General features: G+C 43.9%; 1 protein-coding gene across 4 annotated transcripts; it reads left to right on the top strand.

Moving 5' to 3' along the window:
* The first annotated feature begins 113 nt into the window (after positions 1–113).
* Positions 114–25,240, top strand: IQCB1 (IQ motif containing B1). Of its 4 annotated transcripts, XM_056348557.1 has the most exons (15): positions 245–364; positions 744–1,012; positions 1,834–1,996; positions 3,665–3,794; positions 6,012–6,105; positions 7,162–7,261; positions 7,635–7,807; positions 10,429–10,541; positions 11,642–11,751; positions 16,487–16,629; positions 17,056–17,204; positions 17,658–17,786; positions 18,167–18,323; positions 19,430–19,659; positions 23,909–25,240. In XM_056348557.1, exons 2-14 carry the CDS (start codon positions 904–906, stop codon positions 19,657–19,659), a joined length of 1,800 nt encoding a protein of 599 aa, XP_056204532.1. In that variant the 5' UTR covers positions 245–364; positions 744–903; the 3' UTR covers positions 23,909–25,240. The 4 variants fall into 4 exon arrangements, with proteins under 4 accessions (XP_056204531.1, XP_056204532.1, XP_056204533.1 ...); XM_056348556.1 differs by lacking the exons at positions 245–364; positions 23,909–25,240 and adding an exon at positions 114–234 and having other exon boundaries at positions 19,430–19,940; XM_056348555.1 differs by lacking the exon at positions 23,909–25,240 and having other exon boundaries at positions 246–364; positions 19,430–19,940.
* The last annotated feature ends 841 nt before the right edge of the window (positions 25,241–26,081 follow it).

The raw sequence follows: 26,081 nt of genomic DNA, 5'->3' as shown, positions 1-26,081 counted from the left end.
ACGCACCCCGACGGACGCGCCCCCCCGGGGCCGGCCTAGGCCCTGCCCACCCGCACTCCCACAGGCCGCCGCCGGCTGAGTCCCGCCCCTCCGGGCGGTGCGTCACGGGCAGCGTGGTCTTGGATTGGGCGACCAGGCGGCCCCTCCGTGCATTTCCACGAGTGGAATCGTCGGAGGCGCCAGCCCGCACGCGGATATGCAAATGACACCCTCCTCCTTCAGGGGAGAGCCCTGGTTGGTGGGGAGCGGCCGCGACCACACAGCTGGGAGGGGAGGGGGGTGTGTGGAGCAGCGGGCGGGTTCGAGCCGTCGGGTTCGATCTTCCAGTCCCCCCGCCTCGAAGTGGGGGAGCCCCCACGCGGCGGTGAGAGGGGCCGGGGAGCGGGAGGGGGGCGCTGCCCGCAGAGCGCTGCGGGCGGCCACGCTCCTGGGAGCTAGGTGGCCTCGGGACTGCCGCCCGCGCAGGCCGGGGGGGCGCCAAGGCGACCCCAGTGGGACAGGGCACCTCTCCCTCGCCGCCCTGCTGGCGGGCAGCGCCCGTCCGCGGCCCCTTCCACCCCCTCCGCCCCTGGCTGGAGGAACGCCGGCGGCCCCCAGCAAGGCCGCCCGCCCGCCCGCCCCGCGGGGCCTCTCTCGGGCGCTCCAGCGGAGCCCTGCGCTGCCGGCAGAGCCGGTCCCGCGGCCTCGAGAGGCGACGCGAGGGAGCGCGACAGCCCTTCCTCCATGTCCGTTCCCTTCCTCAGGGGGGAGACCTGAGGCGCCCCGCGGAGCGGCAGCTCCCAGCCGGCGGTGCAGGAGCGGGACGGCTGACGGACGTAGCGGCCTAAGGACCCCGCGGCTGCGCCGGAGCAGTTCAAAAGGGGGAGAGAGGTGTGAGGCGGTGGTCGCGGCCATCCCGCCGCCATGGCCGGCGCGCCCCGCGCGGCTGCGGACCCCCAGGTGCTGGCCTTGGCTGCTCAGGTCACCGAGAGCAGCGAGCAGGACATCCCCCTGCTGCTTCTGCAGTTAAAGGGTAATTAACACCGTTTCTAAAATAAAAGGATAGGGTAGAGAAGTGTAGACAGGCCGCCTTTCTTCTGCCTGCTTAAATATAGGAGGGTTCTCTGAACACTTGTGGCAGGGCTGGAAGCGCTGAGGTTGATAATTCGGGTTTTCCTGGGAGTGGTGTTGGGTGGCATTTGGCTTGGCAATGGTGAGGAGGAGCTGGGGACAAGCTGGAAACGATGTGTTTTCTCATCAGCTGTCACCCTGTTTGTAAGCCCCTGCTGATGTGGGCAAGGATCTCGCGCTTGCTCAGATCGTGTCCCCGTGCTTTTATGTGGAGGGTCCGAGTGCTCGCTTCGATTTTTAATTCTTGACATGGAAGTGCAATTGCAAGCTCCCGTGTGACTCCCCCTGCCTTGCCTTTTGCTGCATAGCCACTGCTCACAGGAACGGTAGAAACAAGTTAGGTCCTGTTCTAAACTGGGATGTAATTATAAGGAAGCTATATGTTTCACAGCGGTTGTGGTTTTAGCTGGCCTAGGAAATTCATACAAATGGGCTATATCCCAAGTGATGTATGTTTTACTACTAAATGTGTAACGAGAAAATGTAAAAACCGAAGTGTAGCTATCCTTCCTAATTGTCATATCACCTAACAAATGGATTCTAGCTGTATGAGTGAAAAATGCTGACAAAATACTTTATGCTGATGTTAGCACTTTTAGAATTACCTTAATCCTGGCTCTGTGTACACATACTCCAGTTACGTTTTGGAAAAAGAAGAAAAAAAAGTATCTGGCACATTAGAATCTTATGCTTTTCTGTCTCCCTCCTGCTTTCTTCCCACAGGAATTTTAAATAGTGCCTCCTTGGGATCTGAAGAATCAAAAAAAATTAAGCAAGATATATATGATTATGATCTTACTCGATACTGCCTGCTGGTCCTTAGACAAGACCACTCTCGACTGTGTGGTGGCTGGGCTACTGCTACCCAGCTAGCAGAGATTCTAAGGTAAAAAAATTGCTAGTAAGTTGTATTCTTGTTTTCTTTCTGGCCTTTCATCTTGCCTTTTTTCTTTTCAAGCTGTAATACATTGGCTCCCATCCAGAACAAGGCTTGTTGTTCAGGAAAGGCCAGGGTTAAAGTGCAGGGAGCAGTCAAGAGCAGAGGGGTCAGGCATAGCCTAATTGGTCCCCTTTAATTCATTCGAATTGTGTTTCATTGAGCTGGGTAAACTGGTGGGAACAGTTTTTGTGTTGGCTTTACCTTTTTTTGTGAACAGTACTCATCAGTGTCACAGTTCTTACCCAGTAATTGCTTACCCAGTAAAGTAACTGCAGTTACTTTAAAAAGTTTGTGTACTTAAAATTTCATCTTGCTAAAATCGTCAACCTGATTGACTCATACCTTGGCTTGGCTCTATTTAATATACCCATTTTAAATATCTATTTCCATTTTAAACATAATAGAGGACACAATTCATACATTCATACAGACTAGATAGCTTGATGTAGTGATATTGTGAGAATGGCATTATTAAATTTAATTCATAGCTAGTAAATAAGACAACTTTAAACTCAAATCCTCAGTGATCTAATCTCAATTTTCGATGTCAGGAAAAATAATAAGTTTTAAATTTTCCCCAACTTGCACTTGATTTTGGCGTAACTATGAAGCAAAATTCTAAGGCATGAAGCAATTAGGCAACAATCTCTTATTTATGCTATATCTGCAGTATGAATTTTTAATGCCAGGAATTTCACTAAGAGATGTGAGATTTATCACCAGAATTGTGTGATACTTAAATCATCTCCTGTAAGCTATTTCAGTTTGCAGAGAAAACTGAAATTTATTTTAGCTATAAAAATGTCATTTTGTAACTAGATGAATCTCGGCTTCGTGCCTGGAATTTGCTTTCCAAGGGCTTTGGTAAGCAAAGCTTTACGCATGTGCATTCACAAAAAGCTAACAAAGCCTATCTAGAAAGCAAAATTCATAAAACTTAAGACTTTTTGGTTGCACTAGTATCAGTGCGGAGTAGAGAATTGAAAATCTTCCCAGCTGTAAAACATGCAGTTTCTTGTAAAAATTCTTCCAGAAATGACCAACATGTTTGCAGCGAGTCATATAAGAAAACTGAGGTCTGAAGACCTGATTTCTAGCCCACGTGTATCCCTCAGTTAGGGGAAAGTTGTAGGCAGACTTGCTCAAAACTTTGCAGTAAGTAATATTTCTTTTATACCTGTTTTCCTTGCTTGATCTGCACCTCCTTCATCATTGGGCTTCCTTTGATAGGTTTTTGTCTACCTTTCTGTTTTGCCTTTTGTTTTTTTCTTTCCTTTATGACCATCGGAGCCCTTCCCTCGCATGTGTAACAAGCCTGAACTGATCCTATGAAGCTAAAGGAGAGAATGTGCTTTGGATGTGTTTTAAACCAAGACAGGCTATAATACGCAGTAATATACTTGCTGTCTCCAGCCTGCCAGTGATTCCCTTTCCTTTTGAGGCAGCTACCTTGGAGCCAGTCACAGCAGTTAACTGTTGTTAGTGCTGAATTGTCCCATGCCAGTGAAGCATTTCTTCTCCGATGACGTGACATTCATTCAAAACTGTTCAAACAGGCCCTCAACTATTCAGGTTGATTTTTTTTTTTTTCCTCTCCCCCTCCCCCCATTGCAGTCGTTGCTGTGTAGGACTAGAGGTGAAAGAAGATCCTGAGGAATTTTACAAGACATTTCTTCCTTCAGCTATAGACAACCTGCTGGTTTTGGGAAGACGCTTGCAGGCACGATTTATCCGAGCAATGAAGGTATTCAAATTTCATCCTTAAAAGAGCAGAAAACCTCTGTAAACTTTCCAAGGTTACATACTCTATGAGTAGGATATTATTTTAGGGACATTGTATTATGAAAACTTGTTTTCCAGAAATTACAGTAGTTTTTCTTAAGCCTTGGAGCTTTGAAACTGAAATCTGTGGTTGTGGAGGATTTGGTCCATTACATGTGCAAAGCTGTTTTGTTACCATAGGCTTGTTAGAGAGTTTGGCTACTACTTTTTGCAGTTTTTAAAAGGCAGGGGGAAGGAATGCCATTGCAAGTAGGTTAGAAGAATTCGAGCAGTATGATAGAAAAAAAAATGCCTTACAACAAAAGGCAGCATCCCAATCATGGTAGTGTCTTTTTAACTTTGCATATAATTAGTTCAGTCTTTGTAATGGCTGTGTTCCCACTGCTTTGTTCAACTTTACAAAAAAGGTTTAGGACATCTAAGATTTTAAATTGTATTTGTTGAAGTTTGTTTTGCCATACAATTTCTGCCATGAAATTGGCAAAAAAATCTGAAAATACTCACTGCTGCTGAACCTGCACATTGGGAACCCCAAAGGCAGACTTTGTGATTTTGTGGATGTGAACACTTTCTCACATTTCTCTCCCCCTTTGCAGAGAAGGGTTTTACCCATCTAGGTTCCCTTGTGCTTTTGAAGCATTCTGAGTTCCAGAATCACAAGACAAAAACAACAGATTAAACCCACGAATAATTTAAACAACCAACCTCATGGATTCTGAGTTTCTTTTTAATATCCCCATTTTTCCAATTTCTTGGCTTACTGGCTTTTTGCACTTGGTCAAAGTTTTCCTACAGAGTTTTGTGATGGACAACACAAACACAGCCAATTCTCAGAAAGTATCAGTATAGTAACGTTATTTTGTTAGTTCAATACTTCAGAAGTGCATTTAGTACTTAAGAAGGAAGCTTCCTGAATGACGTCCCAGGAGACTCAAGTCTTACCCGCAATATGTAATTTCCCCCACACTTTCTTATTATGTCTCAGCCTACATGCAACTTGAGTCATGCTTGTGGGCAAAGATTTCTTTTGAATGCAAATGCAGTCTACATTATAATTAGTACTTTGGCTTTTAAACCTTGTGGTCTCAGAGGTGACTGGGCACCCAGACTTGGTGCTTGCTCAGTGGAACTCTGGAAATCCCACTCTACCAGTGGAGATTTGTTGGTTGTTCTGCCCTCATTTGCTTTTTGTACAAGTCTTTGAAGTCAAGGGAAGTACTGAAATAGCTTTCAGAAACTGACATATTGCCAAAACACAGGACAGATAATATTACAGCTTAAATTATTACTGTGATTTTGTATCTTTCATTGTCAGTAAGAAGCAAATACAGAGTTGAAGTGTGACTGATGGCTGGGACTTGCAGCACAGATCTAGGAATAGGCTTTCCAGAGTTTCATTTGTGGAGGCTCAATTAAAGCACTTGGCCTGATATTTCCACATTATAACATTTGTCAGCAATGTAGTGCTACCAAAAGGTCCTTTGCTGTCTCACACACCAGGATTTTACATTTCCTGTGGCTTGCACCTGCAATACAGTCTCTGGACTGCACATCTGTATGTGTGTTCACATGTTAAAGACCTCGATTATTCCTGGTCATTTTTACCAGTCCAGTGTTATCACAGGCAAGCACATAACAGTCTGTTTGGCAAATGGATCAAACTTCAGCTTCATAGTCACTTGTTTGCTCACAGACCTCAGACTAGGAGGTGCTTCTGAAGCCTCACCATACCAGTTTTTAGGAATCTCTTCCATTTTAACTGTGTCCTTGGCCACTTTGTACCCCTTTTTGCTGTGCTTTAATCTTAAAGAATATATTCCCACTTTATAGATTAAATCTGTGATGCATTTGTATTGAGCTATTATTTGTCATCTTAGCCCTCTTAAGCTATCAAATATTTTTTAAGGAGTAAAGAAGACTTCTCGCTCTCTAGTATGATTTCTTAAGGAATGGATGCTTTTTGTAGCATGTTTAGATTTTCTGTATTGATCTCTGGCCTTGAAGGACTTGCAAATTGGTTATTTTTGACTGGTTCCTACAGTTTCATCAACCTCATTTGGGAATTTGATGGAGTTTTGGTCTCCACATCCCTGAAGCATACCAACCTTCTCACTACAGCAAGCTGAAGTCTTCAGTGAAGACACCTGTACATGCTTTTACCTACTTCTCTTTTGTTTAGGATGAAGAAAAACAAGATTTTTTACACTGGTTCCGAACAGTAACTGATGCCATCTGCTGGCTGTTCGGTGGGCATCTTCAACTAGCAGTGTGCGGTAAGGGAAAAGTAAACCCATAAAACACCTGAAAATTTATTTATGGCAACTACAGGTATCAAGAATCACTTTTAAGCTAATTTCTACCTAGTTTTCTAAACTGCAGTAGATGTTATCACTCTTAAAGTAGTCCACTCAACAGAAATAGCAATATCTAAAATGGAAAAGATCGACTAAAGGGAAATACTGAAGAGCTGCCCTTCTAGTCTTTGAGACAAACATTAAAAGTCTTTTCCTGTCATTTCCCTTTGTAATTCTATATCTTAAAAAACCCATATATTTTTTTTTCTGATAAGATACAGTTGATCTTTTTACCTGTGTGTGATTAACATATGCAGAAATTTGACCAGAGCACATTGCTGGCCCTGAAAAGTGGATAGACTTGAAAACAGATTTCTGAAGTTGTCACCATGCCAGGAAATTTTACAAATGCCTAACAAACTTCACTATACAGTTCTTGCCAAAATAAGCTTTCAATTAAGTTAATGTTAATCACATTGATTTTAAAAAGCAGAATTTGGTTTTGTTTCTAATGTAGACCAAAACCCTAATGATGGTAAGATGCGTAACTAAAAAGACATATGGCCAGAAAAATTACTAAATATATAGGCAGTGATACACTAGAATAAAAAAGATCATACTTTAATGACATCAGTGGACTTGCATTAAATAAACCTCATGTAATAAACTGTCAAGGTTAAAGTCCTTATCTTTTCCGGATATTGTTGCCCTAGTGATAATTCCACTGCTGTAATAAGCAACTGGTACTAGTGCAACATAAAAGGTTTTAAAGCTTTTATTCCGTTGCAACACCAGTGCCTGAGGGATATCCAAAGGCAGAAAAAACAGGGCTCAACATGTTTTTTGGCTGTTGAAGTAGTTTCTTATTCCAGTATAAGTGTAAAAATTATAAAAGAGGGAGTTTGTTCCAGAAACAGTATCTGTTTTTTCTTGCTATGGCTTATGTTCCATAATTAAGTTCATTTGTTTTATGGTATTTTCAAGTCTGGTTCTGACTGAGTGATTTCTTGTTTGCTTGTGTTTGTTTTTTTGCAGTACTGCAAAATGATCACTTCCTGCAGTTGTTAATAACAGATGATGTTGAAACGGCAGTTATAACGATGTCTGTTTTACACAGTATTTTGAGGGTCAATAGGTTAGTTTTCATATAATTGATTTTTCTGAATTTTATATTTAAAACTCAGTTCATTACTGCTTGGTAAAATAGAACTTTTTTCATATACATATGTGGTGGGGTTTTTTCTTCCTAGTCTTTGTTGTAGAAACAGAAAAAAATAGCTATTTTCTTTATGTTGTTGTTAAATTGTGGGAATGGGAATCAGTTGACTGAAGCAGTAGTACTGCCTGAATCAGATTGCTGGTCCAGCTTGCTGGATGTTGGCTTGCTGAGTGCCTGACATATCTAAAAATAAGTCACTGTTAAAAAACTTATCGTTTGTAATTAACACTTCAATTCTATCCCATCTCCCTCTTTTTTTTTTTTTTTTTTTTTCCTCTTCTTTTTGAAGGTCTGTCTTGTATCAGGTTGATGAAGAGACCCTTCACTCTGTTTTGGATGAACTTGTTTATAAGCTTTCATCTACTACCAATCCTGTCGTGGGAAATGCTGCTACGAAACTGCTATTGTTGGTGGCAAAATTTTGCAAGCAGCTTGTGAAGTTACTCACAGCTCGCTACAAAGGTTTGTAAACATGCATGGTACTAATCAGTCAGCTTCCTCTTAAATTCACTGTAAAAAACCACAAAGATGTCCGATCTCTGTTCAATAGCTGCCCAATACAGATGGAAATTGAAGTGCTGTGGTGTTGATTTTCCTTCTTTTCTGTTAATTTTCATTGTAGTTTAAGGTGCCACACCTCTTTCTGTTTCCTAGATTTATTTTCTTCTGTGTATTAAGGACTGCATGTGGCAACTTGCCTCTTAAAGCTGCTGTTTGTCACTTCCAGGCAGATGGGCTTTACTTCTTTCTGTGTGATGTTCTGCATCTTTTTTCCTGTGCAGGTTGGATATTGAGAGATTCTAGAAGCAGGGTGCCTTACTGCCGCAGTAAGAGCCATGTGTCAGACATCTGCCAGTGTGCAGATGGCTCACTAATCCATAAACATGAAAGTTTTACTTAAAGCCAACTTCTGACCCTGGCTGTTCCAGGCCTGTTCATGTGATAGGTGCTGTCCTGTTACTGGGGACTGACTGCTTTTGATATCCAAGCGATTGGAATGAACTCTTCCCAGGAATTAATGAAATGAGTTTATTGTTTTGTCTTGATGCTTTAGATGAGGAGGCTCATTATACATATCATTTGCTCTATTTTATTCGTTATTTAATGAGGTGTCCCGTTTAATGTTTCTGTCTCTAGCCTAGGAGGGAGCTCCAGGAAACCCCCTAGTCCGTCATGCCCATGGACACTTAAGAGGCTTTGCTGTTTGCCAGGTCTTCTTTTATTCTAAATGTCATTGGTGGTGAAAACTATTTGTGAGCAGGCTCAGTCCTTTAGGGACAAGGACAGTGAGAAGTGGGTATGCTGGACAAAAAGGTCCAATTCCCTTTTTTGATGCATGTGCTGACTATTTACTAGGCAGTGCCAGCCAGACAAATTTCTGGACCAAATGGGCAGCCTTGCCGTGCTTTTCTGAACAGAACTGAGGGAGAAGGACTTCCTTTTAGTGTGAAATTAAGTATAACATGCCTAAGGCACGTTGTGGATTCTTGTGAAGCTGCTCTGATGGTCTGATCATCCAAGCTATAGAATGCTGGCTTGTCTGAAGAGGTGCAAGTCTCCATTAAAGGACTATGCTGTATTTTGCTCTAGAATCACAATATGCCACAGTTATTTAGAGACTCTTCATCTTTCTTCCATACATGTTTCTTGTTTCCACTGAGAAAAAACCTATCACTTTTTTTCCCTCTATTTTTTGTTTCAAGTTAAGAGTCCTTATGTTTTCACTCAGGCTTTGGAATCCTTTAGATAGTTTGATGAATAACAGCAACAAAGAAAGCCTTGCAGCTTTTCCACCATCTGGCCATCTCATTGAAGTAGCTTGGCTTCACGGTGGCTCAGCTGTTGCCAGTATGAGGTACTTCAGTGCGAGCTTTTTGTCAGTAAAGGCAGCCTGGTGGAGGTGAGGACATCACCTGAACCTCATGTCTCCAAGACTAGCACAGTCACTACGTCAGGTTTCCTGGAGGGCCTGGCATTTTTGTCTGCATGGGTTGACACATCAGAGAGGCATGCTTGAGATACCCCCATTAGTAGCTGAAAGCTGCATACGGCTGTGTAGGCTGTACAGAAACTGACAAATGGTTGTGTCAGACCCACAGGACGTCTCTGAGGGAACTGCCCTGTGTAGCCAGGCTACATGCTTTTTGCAAAGCTCAGGCAGCCTTAGGGCACTCCATTTGAAGTCTCACCTGTCTCTTTCCTGAAGTGTTTAATTGTCATTGACTTTCCAAAATGGTGCAAGTATGATAGAATGGAGGTGCGTCTTCTGTTTGCATGCAGGACTTTGTGCTCCATATCCAGACCCGGTATGTATGAGTGTTGTAGTTGTCCAGTGTATGAATATGCTTATGAAGAACGACTTGAAGATGGAAGAGTTACTTGAATCTGCAGTTCTTTGGGAGACTATCCAAACACACGTCTACTTTCGGCCCTTCTTCCTTTTTCTTCCAGCTCCCTGCATACTCTCAAGGCCTAGGATTTATCTGATAAAAAGCCAAAAAGCATGTGTTACTGTCTGCTTGTGTCCTGTGTGCAGCACAGGGAGTGTGTATGTGTTGTGAGGGGGGCACTAGTGTGCTTTTTAGCTACTGTGGACCTAAAAAGCTGTTTTGTCTCAGGGATTGGATGCACAATGTGCTCACAGACTATGCTATGCAGATAAGACATCAAAGAATTCCAGTTATAAATAAATAAATTGTATTATCAAAAATATGAAAGCAGTGCTAATAAAACCTAGCACTTGCCTGGTGCTTTACATCCTTTTAGTACCTGACAATGACTCGCTGATAAGACTCTGAAAGTACATTGATAATTTAACTGCCAGTTTTGTAGACACAATAGATAGTGACTTGGACATACAAGATTACACTCACTCTGTAATGCTTCTCTGTGATAGCTGGAGCACTAGCTATTAATTGATAATATTCTGCATTGAAACTCAAAGATGACTGGTGGTGTTCGGCTCTAGTGTTCCTTTGCATACAGAATCAGATTTGATATTTGACTTGAAAATTGTTACTTTGAAATGCTGAAAAGAAAAATTCACCTTGGCCAGTATCATGTGCTGCTTCTTTCTCTCGTAGGATTAAAAGGGCTTTTAAGTAAGCAGTGGACTGGCAAAGGGTTTGATGGGGATCTCAGTCAACTCTTGGACCTACTATACTTGGAACAATCCAATGGAAAAGGAGAAATACAGGTGCTGAAGTTTAATGAGACTTTTGTTTGTGGAGCCCTAGTTACATGTGATTTATGTATGTTTGAAATGGATTTACTGTATCACTCTGGCACTTTTCAAAGTCTGTGTTATTTTTTCATTAATGGATTTTTAAATTTCCCATTTATTATTCTTTTTCCCTCCATCATTTTTGAAGACATCATGAAATGGTGAAGTGATGAAGGGACTATGACTCAAAGGATTGACTTTCTGTTGCATGCTGACCATAGATTTCTGTACAACTGTAGGGGAAAAATAATTGATTTTATTGTGATAACTACAAAACAAAAATAACTGTATCTGCTTTTCTCACATCAGTGTTACAGATTTAGATCTGTGAATTCTAAGCAGCATTCACACAGAATTAAGGCCTATAGAGGAAATGTTCAGTAAGAATACCTTCTGGGCTGTGTTCCCAATAAACAAAACAATATGTGTTTTATTAATGTCTTAAAATTTTGCATGCAGGTTTCTCAGAGACAATACTTTAAAGGAAATCAGAGTTATGTTTGTAGAGACCTGCTTTAATCTTCAACTGAGCAGGGTCTTTTGTGTTTGGGTTTTTTTTTGTTGTTTGTGGGTGTTTTTTAAATCTATTTAAGAATAGAATTGATTTTTTTTCCATGTTTGCATTTCAGTGACTTCTGATCATACTGCAAATGTAACATTTTTTTTCTGCTGCTAATTCTCCAAACTTGTCTTTCTGTCCTGTCTAGTGTAGGTATTTTGATTGAATCACCACTTGAAGTATCAAGTGCTTTGGTGTTTTAAATACAAATTTCTAACCTTGATTAATGCAGCTAATATGTATTTTATATTTGTGCTGTGGAGTCATTTGTTCACCACAGGGAGCATCAATTCAGATGATTAGGTTAGGTGCCTTTGAAGCAAGTACAGGGTTCATGATCGTAACTGCCTTATGAGACCTTAAATTCTCCAAGCTGTTACAAATACTGAATTTTGATGCATTTGAAAACTGATGGTGTTTGGTCCAATGTTGAGATGGTTCCAGATATGCAAGCAGTAATAAAGGGGTTTTATATGCAGAGAAAATATTCTACCAACTGCTTTATTAATTTCAGAGGCAGCATCAAGCAGCTTGTATAATCCAGGCTATGTGGAGGGGATTTCAGACAAGGAAAAGGCTGAAAAAACTACCCCAGGCAGTGACCACTTTACAGAGAAGCTTCAGGTAAACAGTATGGCTTTGTAAAAAGCACTAAGGAAAAGAATGTAATAAGGTTTGGTTTGGTTTTTCTCAGGTCACAGAGTGACAGGAAAAAATTAGGTCATCTAATTTAATATCCTTTTTGAAGTAGGGTTAGCCTCAAAGTGGGATCAGCTGCTCAGGGTTGTATCCAGTTCTGGAGGTCTCCAGGGATGGAGATCCCACCACTGCACTTGGTCCCTGTCCTGGTGCTGGATGACTTGCCTTGTGAAGAATTCTTCCATTAGAGCCAGTGGGAGTTTCTTTGTTACAGCTCTGCCTCTTGTCCTATTTCTGTGCACCTCTAAGAGTCTGGCTCTGTCTTCTCTATAACACTTCCTTTAGGTAGTGGAAGACAGAAATCAATTTCCATTCCTTTATGCTAAACAAACCCATCTCATCTCCTGCCCTTGTATATCATACGTTCCATAGCAGCCCTAATTCTTGTTGGACAGCATCTATCCCTCCAGTTTGTCAGTATCTGTCTTTTACTGGGGGGGGTGGGGGGGCAGTAGTGTGACCATTATTCCAGCTATGCCTTCAAGAGTGTAGAGTAAAGCGAAATAATTATCATCTTTGACCTGCTTTGTCTGCTTTTGCTAGTGCAGCCCACTACACAGCTAGCCTTTGTTACTGCAAGGTTCATGTTCAACTTGTCACCACCAGGAACTCCAGGTACTTTTCATTGGAGCTGCTGTCCAGGTAGTCAGTGCCCAACCTGTACTGGTTCATGAGGTTATCTTGTACCAGGTGCAGAACTTCCCATTTGAACTTCATGTGGTTTCTGTTGACCCATTTTCTGTATTTGTGGAGGTTCCTCTTGAGTGTCAGCCCTGCCCTGTATGGGACACTGTGATGACAGCCTTGATAAAAGTCAAGGAAAATGACATCCACTGCTCTCCCCTTGTCCACAGAGCCGGTCATCTCATCACAGAAGGCAATCAGGCTGGTCAAACATGATTTGCCTGTGATATGTCTATACTGGCTGTTCCCATTCACTTTCCTGTCCTTCCTGGAAATAATTTCCCTGAGGATTTGGTCCCATGTCCCAGGGTGTAAGTTTGGGCTGCCCAAGAGTTCCTTCATCTTGAAGATGCCTTTTTCCAGTCAGCTGTTATTTCTGAAACATAAAGGTAATGTAATGCCAACGTGAGCTGTCTCACTACAGTTTCTTTTAGCAGAAACATCTAAACTGTGATTTTTCCAGCAGTACCAAACTGCTACTTCTGGTGCCAAAAGTTCCAACTGTCCCTTTCCCAGCTGCCAAACTTCTCCATGAAAAAGCTTGCTTCTGTGATACTTTTATATGTTTTCTGTGTAAAAATTTATAGCGTCTGGAAAACTAAAAGCACAGCACACTGTAGCATGGGATTGCACTAAATAGCACTAGAAGGTGATGTACTGATGGTAGAACAGTCAACTGGTTCACAGTTAACTTGACACAAAATTCCACCATAAATTGACTGTGGAGCTGTCCTGGAGTTTCCAATCTGCCTTGCCAGAGTGCTGCAGAAACCAAGGCCCATAGTACTTGTTCAGTGTAGTGTTTGCAAGACCTTGTTCTTCATTAATATTTGAAATCTTTGACTCTCAGAAGTGGAGCCGCTTCAGTGACCTAGAAATTGTATCCTCTGACTTGGAGTACCACAGGAGGAGGAAGCTACATAAATAATACTTGTCCTGCTTGAAGAAGAATTTCAGCAGTAATGTTAGCACGTTAGGCTAAGTCTTTTGAGAAAGCTAGTGTGAATTTGATGTAGGTTAAGGGATCTAAATCAAGTTTAGACTCCACAGCAGGTTTTTTCAACCTGGAAAGCAGGCGGTTATGATTTGTCATCTAGAATGTAATTCTTACATTCTGGAAGATTTGCTGGGGCAAGCAGTGTGTGTATTGAGGGCCACTAGCCGCTCCAGCTGAAACAGCAAGAATGACATCCTTGTCCCTGTTTTTACTTCACCATACACTTTGAGCCAATATTCCTGCCCTCATCAGGCACCTTGCAAGTAACTTGCAAAAAACATAGCCTGGAAAACTTGGGTGATGGGCTAACATGTAACATTGTAAAGCAGAAGGGAAAGGTGGTGAGGCTGTCAGCAAGCTACTTGACTTTCTTGTGTCATATTTTCAGCATTGTGTTAGTGAGTGCCTCTTAAGTAGTTCGTGAGTCATTTAAATGGACTTTTGAATGTGTTTGTTTAATATTAAGGGAAATGGAAATGTATTAATGTCCTTATAGTTGCATGCTTACGGCTTAGTAAGTCCCCATGTAACTACAGCTCCAGTATTGGGTTTTATTCTGTCCAGCTCAAAGCTGCACTTTAGTGTTATGCTGAAAAATAGTGTTTGGGTTACTGTAAGTGTGACTTTAGAAAAGTTTTCAAGAGTACTTTTTAGTTTTTAACAGTCAGGGTTTGGTTATATTCACAGATTTATTTTAGAACAAGTGTGGCTAAATACTGCTTGAGTTTGAAACTCCAAACTTCACTCGCAGCCGCAGTGGAAGATCTTAAACTCTGTGAGTTATAAACTTCTGAAACTGTGGTTTCAGAAATGTCTTCTCAGTGGATATTAGAGACTGTAATCTGTCCTTGAAGTTAGTTCGCTGTTACATAGCTAATTGTACAACTGTTAAAATGACAATAATTTTTATTAATCATGCATCAAAAATGAAACCATTTTTATGTATATAAAGAGATGATCAGAGGGAGGCTGATCTGTGCCATGAACTGCTGAAGGAAGCTTGGATTATGCTCTGGGTATGTTTTTGCTCTGTTCAGAGGCATTTCCCTGTCACAGCATGGTCTTGTGCAAACAAATGTGTCTGACCATTAGGAGGAACAGAGAATGAAGAAGAGCATGTGTTTTGCAGACTACACAGGAAAGAATACATATCAAAGAAACATTTAAATACCTGACAGACACTGTTGGCAGTTTCACGGATGCACATCTGAGAAGTTCATGAAATGTTCTTGTAGTTTTCCACCTAGTGGAGCTGATAAAAATTTCTAGGGAAAATTATTAATAGTTTTATCAAGAAAATGTCATCATAAGTCCTGTTTGATGCTGTGACATCATTACACTTAGAAGTATAATATGTGCCTACCTGGATTAAAAATGTGAAGATTTACAGATCTTAGTTCGTGGAAATGTGTGGGCTGAAAACCTCTAGTTTCCTTGAGACCATTCTGACGTAATCACAGATACCGTGATCTGTCTCTGTAGGCAGATGTGCGAGCACGGTTTACATCTGCATTACTGTCATAAAAGGATTAAAGTCTCTCAGGTTGTGGTGGAGGCTGTTCTATCAGTTAGGACCAGATCTTTAAATCCAGTGCATCTTTTTACACAATAGCTTCCATCCCATCTTTCCCCACTCAGTTACAGAGATGGAGGGGAAAGTATGGTTGGTGGGAAAACAGCAGCTTATTTATACTAGCAATGGGGAAACACACAAATAACTCAATAGTACTGTGAGTCTAAAGGTATGTGACATGCAGCAGTACCAAAATTGCTGGACATTAGTTCTAGTCTATGGCCTTTTTTTTCCTCTTTTCTGGCATGCCTTATGCCTGTGCGTTGTCCATTTGTTCTCTTTACTAGTGCTTAACGTGCTCCCTTCATTGTCCCTGGAAAAGTGCTAGAGGAGAGCAGAACTCAGGGCAGTGGACCTAGTGGGCGTACTCAGGTCCTGAGTGGGCAAGTGATCGTGCTGCGATAGGAGAAGAGGAAGAGTAACATCACACCTTATTGTGGGGTGAACTCATGAAGTCTGAAGTTAAGCTGCTAATGAGGTCAGGTCCATTGGGATGAGAAGGGGTAGTGAAGGGAAGGGGGGTCCTAGCTCACAGCTCCTCATGTTTTGCCGAGACCATGTTGAAGTGGTCTCAGTAATTATAGTAATAATACATCAATAAATTTAGTATTAATGTATTAGTCTCTTTATTGATATATGAATGTATGTATAATGGATATACAGGCTATTACTAGCTTAAACACTCCAGGGCCATTAACAGAGTTTTCAGTTGTCTCATCTGTGAAACATCTGCTGGGACTTTTCCAGTGCCAAGCACAGAGAGGCAGCGTCCTAATGTCAAATTACAACTAGTACAGATCAGGAAGAATTTGCAATAAAATTCTTCACTAGTGTCTCTGAACAAAGTCAATGGAGAAAATGTGTCAGTCTGTATTTCCTGGAGAAAAAAAATCCCTCCAAGTTAAGCGGTGAGCCTTAGCAGCCAGCATTCTGATCTAGTCTTGCAGTCAGTACAAAAATAATAGTCTGTATTATGGAAAGCAGGTGCCATGCATGCTAGTGGGTGCACTGGAAAAGGTGTGTACTAGATCAGATGGCTAATCTTGCTTTATCTCCCTGATGATGGATTCAAAATTGTTGTTCTCATTCATGCGGATTGTGAATGTCCCATACAGAGCATCATTCCCTTCAGGGTCCTTAGAACTTTATCCTAAGTGAAAATATATCCTTTGATTTGATCCCAGATTGAGTGACTGGCTCAGAATTTTTTGTGGCTGTAGATACTGTGGTAATTTGTTAGCTTGCAGATGATTTCTTGTTGCTTGGTGTAGTCTTGCAGCCAACAGCTGGGATGGCAGATTATATTGTGGATTTTCTCCCTCAGTGCTGAACCATTTAACAGAAAGAGAGATAATCTTAAGAAATGTACAACTGAAGCTAATTGTTAATGTATTTGTGTATTGCAGAGCTAAACGAGAACAGGAGTTGCAGCATTTAAAAAAACAGAAGGAAGATGAGGCTCTAAAACTGCAAATGAAACTTCAGAGGCAGAGGGCCATGAGACACTTCCATGAAAGACAGCTGGCCTTACTGGAAACAATCCATGCCAGTATGATTTTATATTAAACTGTATCAGAAGTTTAAATTGTCTGGGTCTCCTTAAGAACAGTTTCCCCAAATTTATTTCCTAATCTTGTAGGTTTTTTTGCACTTTAGCCTTACTGTCTTCTCTCCTGACCCAGTTATCTGACAGAGAACGTGCTGATTCTACAGGGGCTCAGAACTGCTGATCAAGATCTGCAGCCTCCAAAATGGTGTAGGAGAAACAGAGACCCAGTTTTCTTGGGTTGCAAAGCTGCTTTGCACCTGTGAGTCTCTGAGACATGGCCCATAGCTAGCACACCTTGGATGAAGAAAGGTTTTTTACTGATAGCACCAAGCTTTTTTAGTACTATCTAGTTTTTGAATTAAAAATGTAAATTGTTAAGAGATCTCAACCCACAGTCTCATAACTGGATTTTTGTTGCATTTGTAGGTCAGGTAGATAAGTACATGGAGGGAATGGAGGAGAAATCAGCATTAACTATCCAGAGATTCTGGCGAGGATATAGAGCAAGAAGAAATTTTCATCAACAGAGACAATCTCTTAAGGAGTATAAAGCAGCTGTGGTCATTCAGAGAGCAGTAAGTATATATACTTTGTTCTAACATTAGGTAGGACTTTTTACGATTCCTCAGAAAGCTCTTTTTGTTCTCTTAGTGTCAATGTAGCCATAATTTATTAAAAAATTATTCAAGGGATGATAATCTGGAGCCACAAGTTGCTTAGACAAGTTAAACCTTGCATAGGTTACAAAGCCTTACAGTCTTGTAACTAAAATATAAGAGCTGCCACTTTGAAACCTAAGGTTGGAATTTCGGCATACCACAGATGAGTCAGTACTTTATGATAAGTGTTCTTACCTGCTATTTAGTATTCATGCTGACCATTGTATGTTGTCTTTTCAGCATCACAGCTAAATTTATGCTTTAGCAGATGCAGTACTGAAACTTTTTTTTCACTGATTGATTACAGACAAAGCGAGAAGACAAATGTCCTGTCTGTGATTGTCATATTCTTATATGTTCTTTACAAAGGCTTGTAAATTCTTGGAAAAACTAAGGAGGAGGAGACCTCTCTCTCCTTGGAAAGAACCCAAGGCACTGACTGATGAGCGGAGACTGGCTCTGCTGCAGAAGGTGGATGACTACATCAAATTGCATCCGGTCTGTTTCTTAGTCATTTCATAATTCTCATTAATGATGCAGCATAAAATACTGTAGGGATGAAATATATTCAGCTTCATAAATTCCAATAAAGATAATCCATGTGAGGTATGCATATATTAACCATGCTTGTTTGACAGCAAGGCACTAGGATATTGGGGATTTTAACCATTAATCTAATTAAAAGGGTCAAAGCAAACTGTATTTAGAAAATTTATATACTTGATGATGGATAGCTTTGGAGAGAGCTGCAGAGGAAGCACAGTTATCAAGTTAACAATTAAGAACAGATTTTCATTCCTTGTTTAGACAATATTCTCCCCCAAAAAGGATTTAAAATAGCCAGCTCCTAATGGTAATAAACTCTTATTTTCCTCCAGGCTTCCCAGATGTCAGAAGAAAGGAGTAAAGAGTTACATATGCAGGCCCAGGAAAAGCTGGCACAGTTCCTGTTGAGGAACAGACTGGATCAGAGAGCAGCACAGCGAAGAGAGACGTTACTGGCTCAGGTCAACACTGATGTGGAGCTGCTAATGAGTATGTGACCGCTCTGGTCATAGTTTTGATAACCATTTGGATTAAACTAATTTAGAAAGAAAATTAGAGGGAACAGTGGCAAAGCCTCATTTAAAAACTGAAATATCTTTCTTCCTTTGCCATATGCCTTGTCTTGAGATTCAGGCTTTGTTAGACGTTATCCAAGTGTTGCAGTTGGTTAAGTATACATACCTGCTTTTCAAGGAGCATCTTACTCATCTGCTAAAAGTACCTCTCTGATACATTCACAAGAAAAGCAACGGCCCTGTAAAAGGCAGTAAAATTTCTAAGAAGGGGATCTCGCAGAACCTCTTCTTCTACATTTGTTCTGCTTTGTTCTGTTTTCTTGTGTTGTAAGCAAGCTACTGATTGAGACACTCACCTCTTCCAGATAGAGAGGGAAATCTTTGAGCTATGAGTTCCAAGTCATGTTTTCATTTTCTTTGGCCTCACTTGATTTGAAAGGAATTTGCTATTGTGCTATTTTAATTCCAGACAAGGAACCCAGAGTGAAAGAGTGAGAATAGCGAACTGCAGCCACCAGAGAGCACCCAAGCCGGACAAAATCCAGCAAGTTACTGAATTCTATTGTTTTCCTGTCACATGCTGTGTCACTGCAGCTCAATGCTCCCTGAACAGGCAAATCAGCAGCACACTCTTAGACTCTGCTGGGTCCCCCAGGCAGGGAATACACAGTGCTGCTGTGCCAGAGCAGTGGAAGCACTATGCTGATGTCACCCTGCGCCAGGAACAGTAGCCAGGAGCTACCTAGCAGTAGTGACCAGGAGCTCCTCTCTCTCTCTTAGATCATAGTTTCACAAGAAGTCATTTTGGTGGATGACACCACTGCATCTGAATGAAGTAGTCCTGCTTTCCTGCCTTATTATCCCTCCCCCATTAGGTATTTATTTTCTCAGATTAGGCATATTTTGGATTGCTTCTCCAGTCAGGTTTATCATGCAGCCATAAAACTGTAATGCCAGCATGGGAAAAGGAGTGACCTAGGAGAGTGGGAAGTGGGAGGGTGGTGCTCCTTCTTTTCTTGTTTGAAATACTTGTAAAACCGCAAACATCATGCAGAAAGATCTTTCTCTTTCTTCTTACAGATGCTCCAAGGTTAGCAGAGACCACAGAAAAAGATCTTGATGTCTTTATGAGTCGATCAGTCCCTGTAGCTACCAAGGCAAGACAATCCCACAACACTATGCTGAAATACACTCACTGCCCATGGTGGAAGAAGCTTGGAGATGAGTTTACAGAGGATGATGTCATTCCTGATGATGCCCTAAATGCAGAACTGGGGACTTTATTTATTGGTGGAAGGAAATCCATTTAGGTAACCAGCAGAAAAATTTCTTACTCAACCAGACTCATGCCTTGCACTATGCATTCATTTGTGTGTGTTTTTAAGGAAGGAAAACATTTGAATTTGAAGACAAAGCACTGAAAAAAAACAAAGCTTTCTTATAGTGCATTTTGCTTGTCATATTAAGGATCTCCTGCTGTGCATCAGCAGTTAGATCCTATTGATTGTGCTGTTGCAAATAGGATTTAAATACTGTGGTTGTAAATGAGGATATTTTGTAATTTGTGTCACTTTAAAAGTAAGTTCATAAACTTTGGCTTTTCAATTCTTTTTTGCACACAGATGCATAAAGAATCATGCTATTGTAGAAGCTTGGGCTTTTATAGCAAAATGTTTTATCAGGTGATGTGCTTTGAGATAAAGAAGTGTTCAGAAAGACACCAATAAGAAAGAAGTTAAGCAAGCACTAGGCAGGCTGCGTGCTTACGGAAGGGTAAAACGGCTAACTCCAGTTAACTTAAAGCTCATCTAGTTCCACTCCCATTGCCATGGGCAGGGACACCTTCCACTAGACCAGGTTGCTCAAAGTCCCATCCAGCCTGGCCGGGGGGATTGATAAAAAATCTGCCTGTGCTCCAGAGTCCCTTACTGCTGCTCCCAGGGCTCTGTAATCCTTCTTGATACTTCTCAGACTGCTGCTCCTGGCTGTATCACCGGTGCCCACGTGAAACAACAGCAGCAGATAAGTCAGTGGGCTGTACAAGACTTAGCAGTCTCTCAGTGACATCCCTGATACAAGCCCCTGGTAAGCAACGTGCCTCTCTGGAGAGCACGTCAGGGCAGCAAATGGGTGACTCTGTACCCCGCAGAAGAGACTTGCCTGCTGCTATCACCTGTGGCCTTTTCTTAATTGTGCTGGTTGTTACATGGGGAGCAGATCGAGCTGCCTTGCTCAGCTCCAGCATCTCTCCTGATGTAATGGGTCTTTCCTCCAGCCAGCAGAGTGGTGAAGTAGTTCTGCAAGGATACCTCATGTTTTGGGGAAAGCTTCTTCCTCCTGCTGGTCCTTGCTGTTGCAAGCTTCCATTTTTCTGCATTGTTGCCCCCCCCCTCCCTTTTGTGTGTGCCAGTGGGAGAGTTTTTGACTGTCTGGCCGTGGGTCCGCTGCAGACTGTGTTCAGAACGAGCTGTCCCTGATGTTATGCAGCCTCCTCGCTGCCTCCTGTAGCTCAGCCACCTGCTGCAGCAGGTCCTTCACCTGGGCACACCTTTTGTAAGCAGGTCTGCTGCCTGCCCCAGGGGAAAGGTCGAGGTCTGAGGTCTGCAGCAGCTTCTCCCTTCAGGAGCTCCATCTACGTGGAAGCATCGGCCACCACCGAGGTAGATGGTGCAGACCCCCCAGCCGAAGCTGCAGCCTTGGCTCTCAGAGCAGTGCCCACCATTCTGCCTTGAGGGTCAGATAGGATTAGTGCCTTTGACCTGTGCAGCTGGTCAGTTGCTGGATTATGTGTACTTCAAGTCTCCCCACTCAGCAGTGGAATGACCCTCCTTCGAAGAAGCACCTTCCCTGCACATCCCCCCTGTGCCAGCTGCTGCACCAGGTGCCACGCCATGCCCTGTTTGCCTGTCCTGTTCACAGCGCTTCCTAGGGCTGCCTCTTTCCCTTAAAACATGCAGTTCTTGCCGCAGCCAGTGCAGTGCATTGTAACATGGGCACAGTCCAAACCGTTATATGGGATTGTAGCCTCAGTGACCATCTGGACCACCAGCTCTCTCTTCTTAAACCATGCAGGTGCTGTTTAATCCAGAAAAGTCTCCAGCACAGGGCCTCTGCAGTCGTCATGACCCAGTACACAGTAAAAACCTATAGTCGGGGGCCAAAGGCTGCTGCTTACTGATGGGCCCAGGAAGCAGGGAGAATTCAAGGCTGCAGCTAGTGCTGTAGATGCCTACGCTATGTTTTAGGTGAGAAGCCCAGAGAGCTGAAAGAATTAGATCTTACCTCACTGCAGAGGAGGAAAATGTGATTTCTGCCAGTTGTATGTGGGCAGCAATACTGGTTCAGCATGTTTGTTTTCAGTTCTCTCTAGAAGGTTTTGAGTTTTAATTTTAGCAGAGATGAATGGAAAACAAATAAATAGAAATAGTGGGCAGAAGCCCAAGCCCATTCAAATGCAGCTGATACACTGAAATTAATAACTGGACAGCTGCCAAGAGGAAGAGCCATGCTCTATGTTAATTTTTTTTTAACAGAGCTGTGATTTGGAAGGCACTGAATTGGCTCTCAGTTCCTTTCTTGGAGATTTAACTGGTGGAACAAGCAATTCAGAATTTGCCAGGGCACTTGCTTGTGTCTGTTGAGTTACATACTGTTGTGCACAGCCCTGCTATTAGTTTTAGGGCGTGCCCGTAAACGAGACAGGTGCCCTACAGCCACCAGGGTGGAGGGGCTGGGGGCAGTCCCCAAGCACTCCAGGGGATGGAAACTACCCCCCAGCAGCTGCCTAGCTCTGGCACTGGAAAAGGCCCAGTGTCTCTGGATGAGCCGCAGCAAGCCATGAGTTCTCTGTGCACATCATAGTCCCCTCTGCTGTGCAGCCACTGACCCAAACTATTTTGAGACAGCAGCCTCTGCTGTTATGTTTATTCCTAATCACTCTCATTATAACAGCTCTTTAGCGCAGGGGGATGCTCACAAAGGTGCTTTGCTTAATGTACTTTATGTAAAGAGATGAGCCCCCTGGCCAGTGTTAAATACCAAGTGAATTGTAGAGGCATCTTACCAAAAAGCCATTTATTGTAATGGCCTCTGCCACTCACTGCCATTGGAGTGGATAATGAACTCCCCCTTTGCAATATGCAATTTGCTGGATAATGGGGTTTGTTAAGTGGACAGAGATGCTGGTGGAAGGTGCGATCTTGCTGGAAGAATTCAAATTGCTGGGTCATTTACCAGCCCAGCAGCACAAATTCCCCTGCCCCGCCACTGCCCTGATAAATAAAATTGCGCCTTCTTACTTTGTGCTTGTCACCAGGACATCTCGCTCCTCTCTATTTTACAGACCGGGGAAACGGAGGCAAAAGAGCCATGAGGAAACATGCCTGCAGCCATCTAGAACTGTATAGCTTGTCAGTTGTTCCCGTTACTGTCCCAGGTAGATCAAGCCAGAAAGGAGCCACTGCAGCACGCCGGGGCAGAACTGGGATATGGTTTCGGATGCCAGTTGCTGTGGCCAGCTTGGAGCCTGGGCCAGCAAAAGAGATCCCTGGGTTCCCCTCCTGCGCCCCTTTGCTCATGGGTGGGAGCGATCTGGCATAGCTTGGCTCATCCTCTTTTCAAGTCCTCCTGCACCACATGCAGGACATGTCACTGGTTATTTATTTCACTGCAGCTCCTTCTCAAATAAAATACTCCTGTCTGAATCGTAGAATAGTTTGGGTTGGAAAGGACCTTAAAGATCATCTAGTTCCATCCCCCCTGCCATGGGCAGGGACACCTTCCACTAGACCAGGTTGCTCAAAGCCCCATCCAGCCTGGCCTTGAACACTTCCAGGGATGGGGCATCCACAGCTTCTCTGGGCAACCTGTGCCAGCATCTTGCCACCCTCATAACGAAGGGTTTCTCCCTTATATCTAATCTAAGTCTACCCTTTTCAGTTTAAAGCTGTTCCCCCTTGTCCTCTCACTACATGTCCTTGTAAAAAGTCCTTCTCTGAATAATGGGAACAGATGTAGACAGCTGACCAGAAGCCGTGTCCAGCCTGCTACCAGGTGAACAGTCCTGTCTGGGTTATATGATCACCCAAAAAAAGACTAGGCGAGGCCATGAGCTGGGATGGGTCCAGTCCTGCTCCTGCTTGTCTGCTTGCCACAGACCACAGGCATGGCCAGAAAGCTGGGAGCTTGGGCAACACAGGTGGTCCAGCCAGGTAGGACAAGGGGCAGAATGTGGTGATGTCCAGCAGGTCTGGGCTGTGCCACTTTGGATAGATAGCAAGCAGCCCTGCCCCAGCAGCCTGAAGACAGAGCCTGCTCATCCCAGAGGAAGCGTTGGGGTGCCCTTCCCCACTGGTGGAGCGAAAAACCTGAGGGGGCACGCTGTGACATGAAGAGGGGCAGAGGTGAAGCTGGAGCTGCAAAGGCAGCAGCGCTCAGGTCATTAAATACCGGCACCGTCTAAGCTGGCCTGTGGGGGTGATTTAGCTGAATTGCAGGTTTCTGTTGCTGTGATAAATTGGACCAATTTGTCATGTGGTTTTGTTTCTTCCCTCCCTTAAGTAAAGCTATACAGGAGCGTTATTGCTACAGCTTCAGCAGTAACAAACAACCTGGAAAACAAAATCCTCTGATGGATATGGATAAAAAAGAAGGGACAGCGACTATTCTGCCAAAAGTGCCACCAGAGTCATGGAGCAGGAAGAAGGCAGCAAAAGGAACAGAAAAAAAGATCACTCAGCCCTTTCAGAGCCGGAGACAAAGCAGTGTCCTCTGCTGGCTCCTGCAATTGAGGAAAATTCCTATTTATGCAGACAGATCCTTTTTTTCCCCAGCTTTAGCTGTAACTGGACTCTGCAAACAGGATGCTCACCTCCAGCAGAGACACAGGCGTGTGCTTGAGACTGCGCTGCTGAGTCCAAGGGCGTCTCCTGGCCTTTCAGACTGGCTGTAACAGGAGCTCTGAGCTGAGGACAGGAGATAACTGCGATGCTATTTCACCTCTCGTCTCTGAGTCTTCTACTGCTGATTTCCATGGGAGCAGAATCGGGTACAAATACCTGCTCTCCACTGCAGAGTATCACATACAGCAAGTACAAGGAGAAACGAAAGCTTTCTCCAAGTAGTGGAATTGGGGCTATTTATAAATTGGCACACATCAGAAAAGGAGGCAGCTCTTTGTAGTGGAGCTGCAAAGATGATCGCAATAGGTCTCCAAGTTCCCCTTACCATCCTTCTTTGTAGCACAGTAACAGCGGGGCATCCTCCAGGCATCCTGGAGTACCGTGAAGAACCAAAATAATTTGTTTACTAAATGAGTGATACACGGGCCCAGATTTACCAAGGGGAACTAAAGAGCAGGTGCCTCCCGTCCCCTCTCCGCTGCCTTCCCTGAACCTGCAGGCAGGGCTGGGTTCACTCTGCTGCCGCCTTAGGACGGAATGACAAAGTTGGCAGGTGAGGACCAAGGTCAGGACACCGTAACTCTGGCAATTTTCCCCAGCTGTGCTGGAGAACTCCTCTGTGACCTTGAGCACGTTCTGTCTCTGCCTCTGGCTTTTCCTCTCTCAGATGAGGCTTACTGAGGAGGTTTTGTATGTTGCATTTGTAATTTGTTTTAACTGCCTTCAGTGGAGGATGCTGTGTGAGCCCAGTGCCACTGAAATCCCTTTCTACTAAGGTGAAATGGGAGTTTGACGGGCCCCAGAAGGAAAAAAAGCATTTGTATAGTCAGATGTTGAACACAGGAAAAGCTTAGGGTTGCCATGCTATTTATTTCTCTCCGCATTCAGCTGTTCTCTGCAGGATTTAGTTTTTCTCTGTTTAATGATGTCCTTGAACAGAAACAATGTCTTTGCCTATGCTTGATCACTTAATAAAACCAAGAAAGAGCAATTCTGATCAGGAAAACCTCATTTAACGTGTCTCACCAATACAGAACCTGTCTGTTTGGAACAAGATGAGCACACACGCATACAAGATGGATAATAAGACCCAGCTCAATCTAGCATTACATGATAGAGCCAGTGAACTGCAACACTTAAGCCTACAAACAATGACAGCAACTGCTAAGTTTGCCAAATCCTCAGTATCTGAAAGGGAAGAGGCTTTCACGCTGGCACTCCTACCCCTAAAATAGCAAATTAAAATAAAACAGTTGAAAGTGCAGAATACAACTCATTTCTGTGCTCAGGAACAGGGACAGACGGAGGCTTTACCATCACTCGGGCTTCATTCCCTGAGCAGCTCTGCTGGTCCCAGCGAGGTGCCATCCCGCGTGGAAGCCCGCGGGGCTGATGGGGGCAGGCAGTGGCCAAAGTCACCCGGGCCACGCTGGCTTTAGGACAACAGCAGCCTGGACCTCGGCTAAGGGCAGCCTAGACCGGCTGCCGGCCGTGGGAAACGAGGGATCCCAGGCACCGTAGGAGGGAGCCGAGAGCCAGCCCGCGCCCGGCCGGGATCCGCCAGGCACGCTAGGCAAGGCGGGCGGCTGGGGAGCGGGGGCGAGAGGGGGGCGAGCGGGGGGCGGGCGGCCGGCCGCCGAGCCGAGCCGTGCCGAGCCGAGCCGAGCCGAGCCGCCTCCCGCGCTCCGTCCCGGCCGCGGCGGGTCAGGCCGGGGTCCCGCTGGCCTTGGCGAGGGACCGGCCGTGCTGCCGCCCTCCGCCCTTCCAGCCCGCCAAAGCCGAGCGCCCCGCGGCCGGGGGGCCGCCCGCTGCCGGCGCCCGCCTCAGGCCCC

Source organism: Falco biarmicus, chromosome 8 (genome assembly GCF_023638135.1).
Source record: "Falco biarmicus isolate bFalBia1 chromosome 8, bFalBia1.pri, whole genome shotgun sequence".
In the NCBI taxonomy this organism is placed as follows: domain Eukaryota; kingdom Metazoa; phylum Chordata; class Aves; order Falconiformes; family Falconidae; genus Falco; species Falco biarmicus.
This window is presented reverse-complemented; position numbering and strand designations above follow the sequence as displayed.

Bases quoted from the DNA above. Each gene is read 5' to 3' on its own strand.
- IQCB1 (XM_056348557.1), top strand. From the start codon at position 904: ATGGCCGGCGCGCCCCGCGCGGCTGCGGACCCCCAGGTGCTGGCCTTG. The intron at 7,262-7,634 runs GTTAGTTTTCAT...TTCTTTTTGAAG, and splicing joins AGTATTTTGAGGGTCAATAG to GTCTGTCTTGTATCAGGTTG. The intron at 17,205-17,657 runs GTAAGTATATAT...TTCTTTACAAAG, and splicing joins CTGTGGTCATTCAGAGAGCA to GCTTGTAAATTCTTGGAAAA.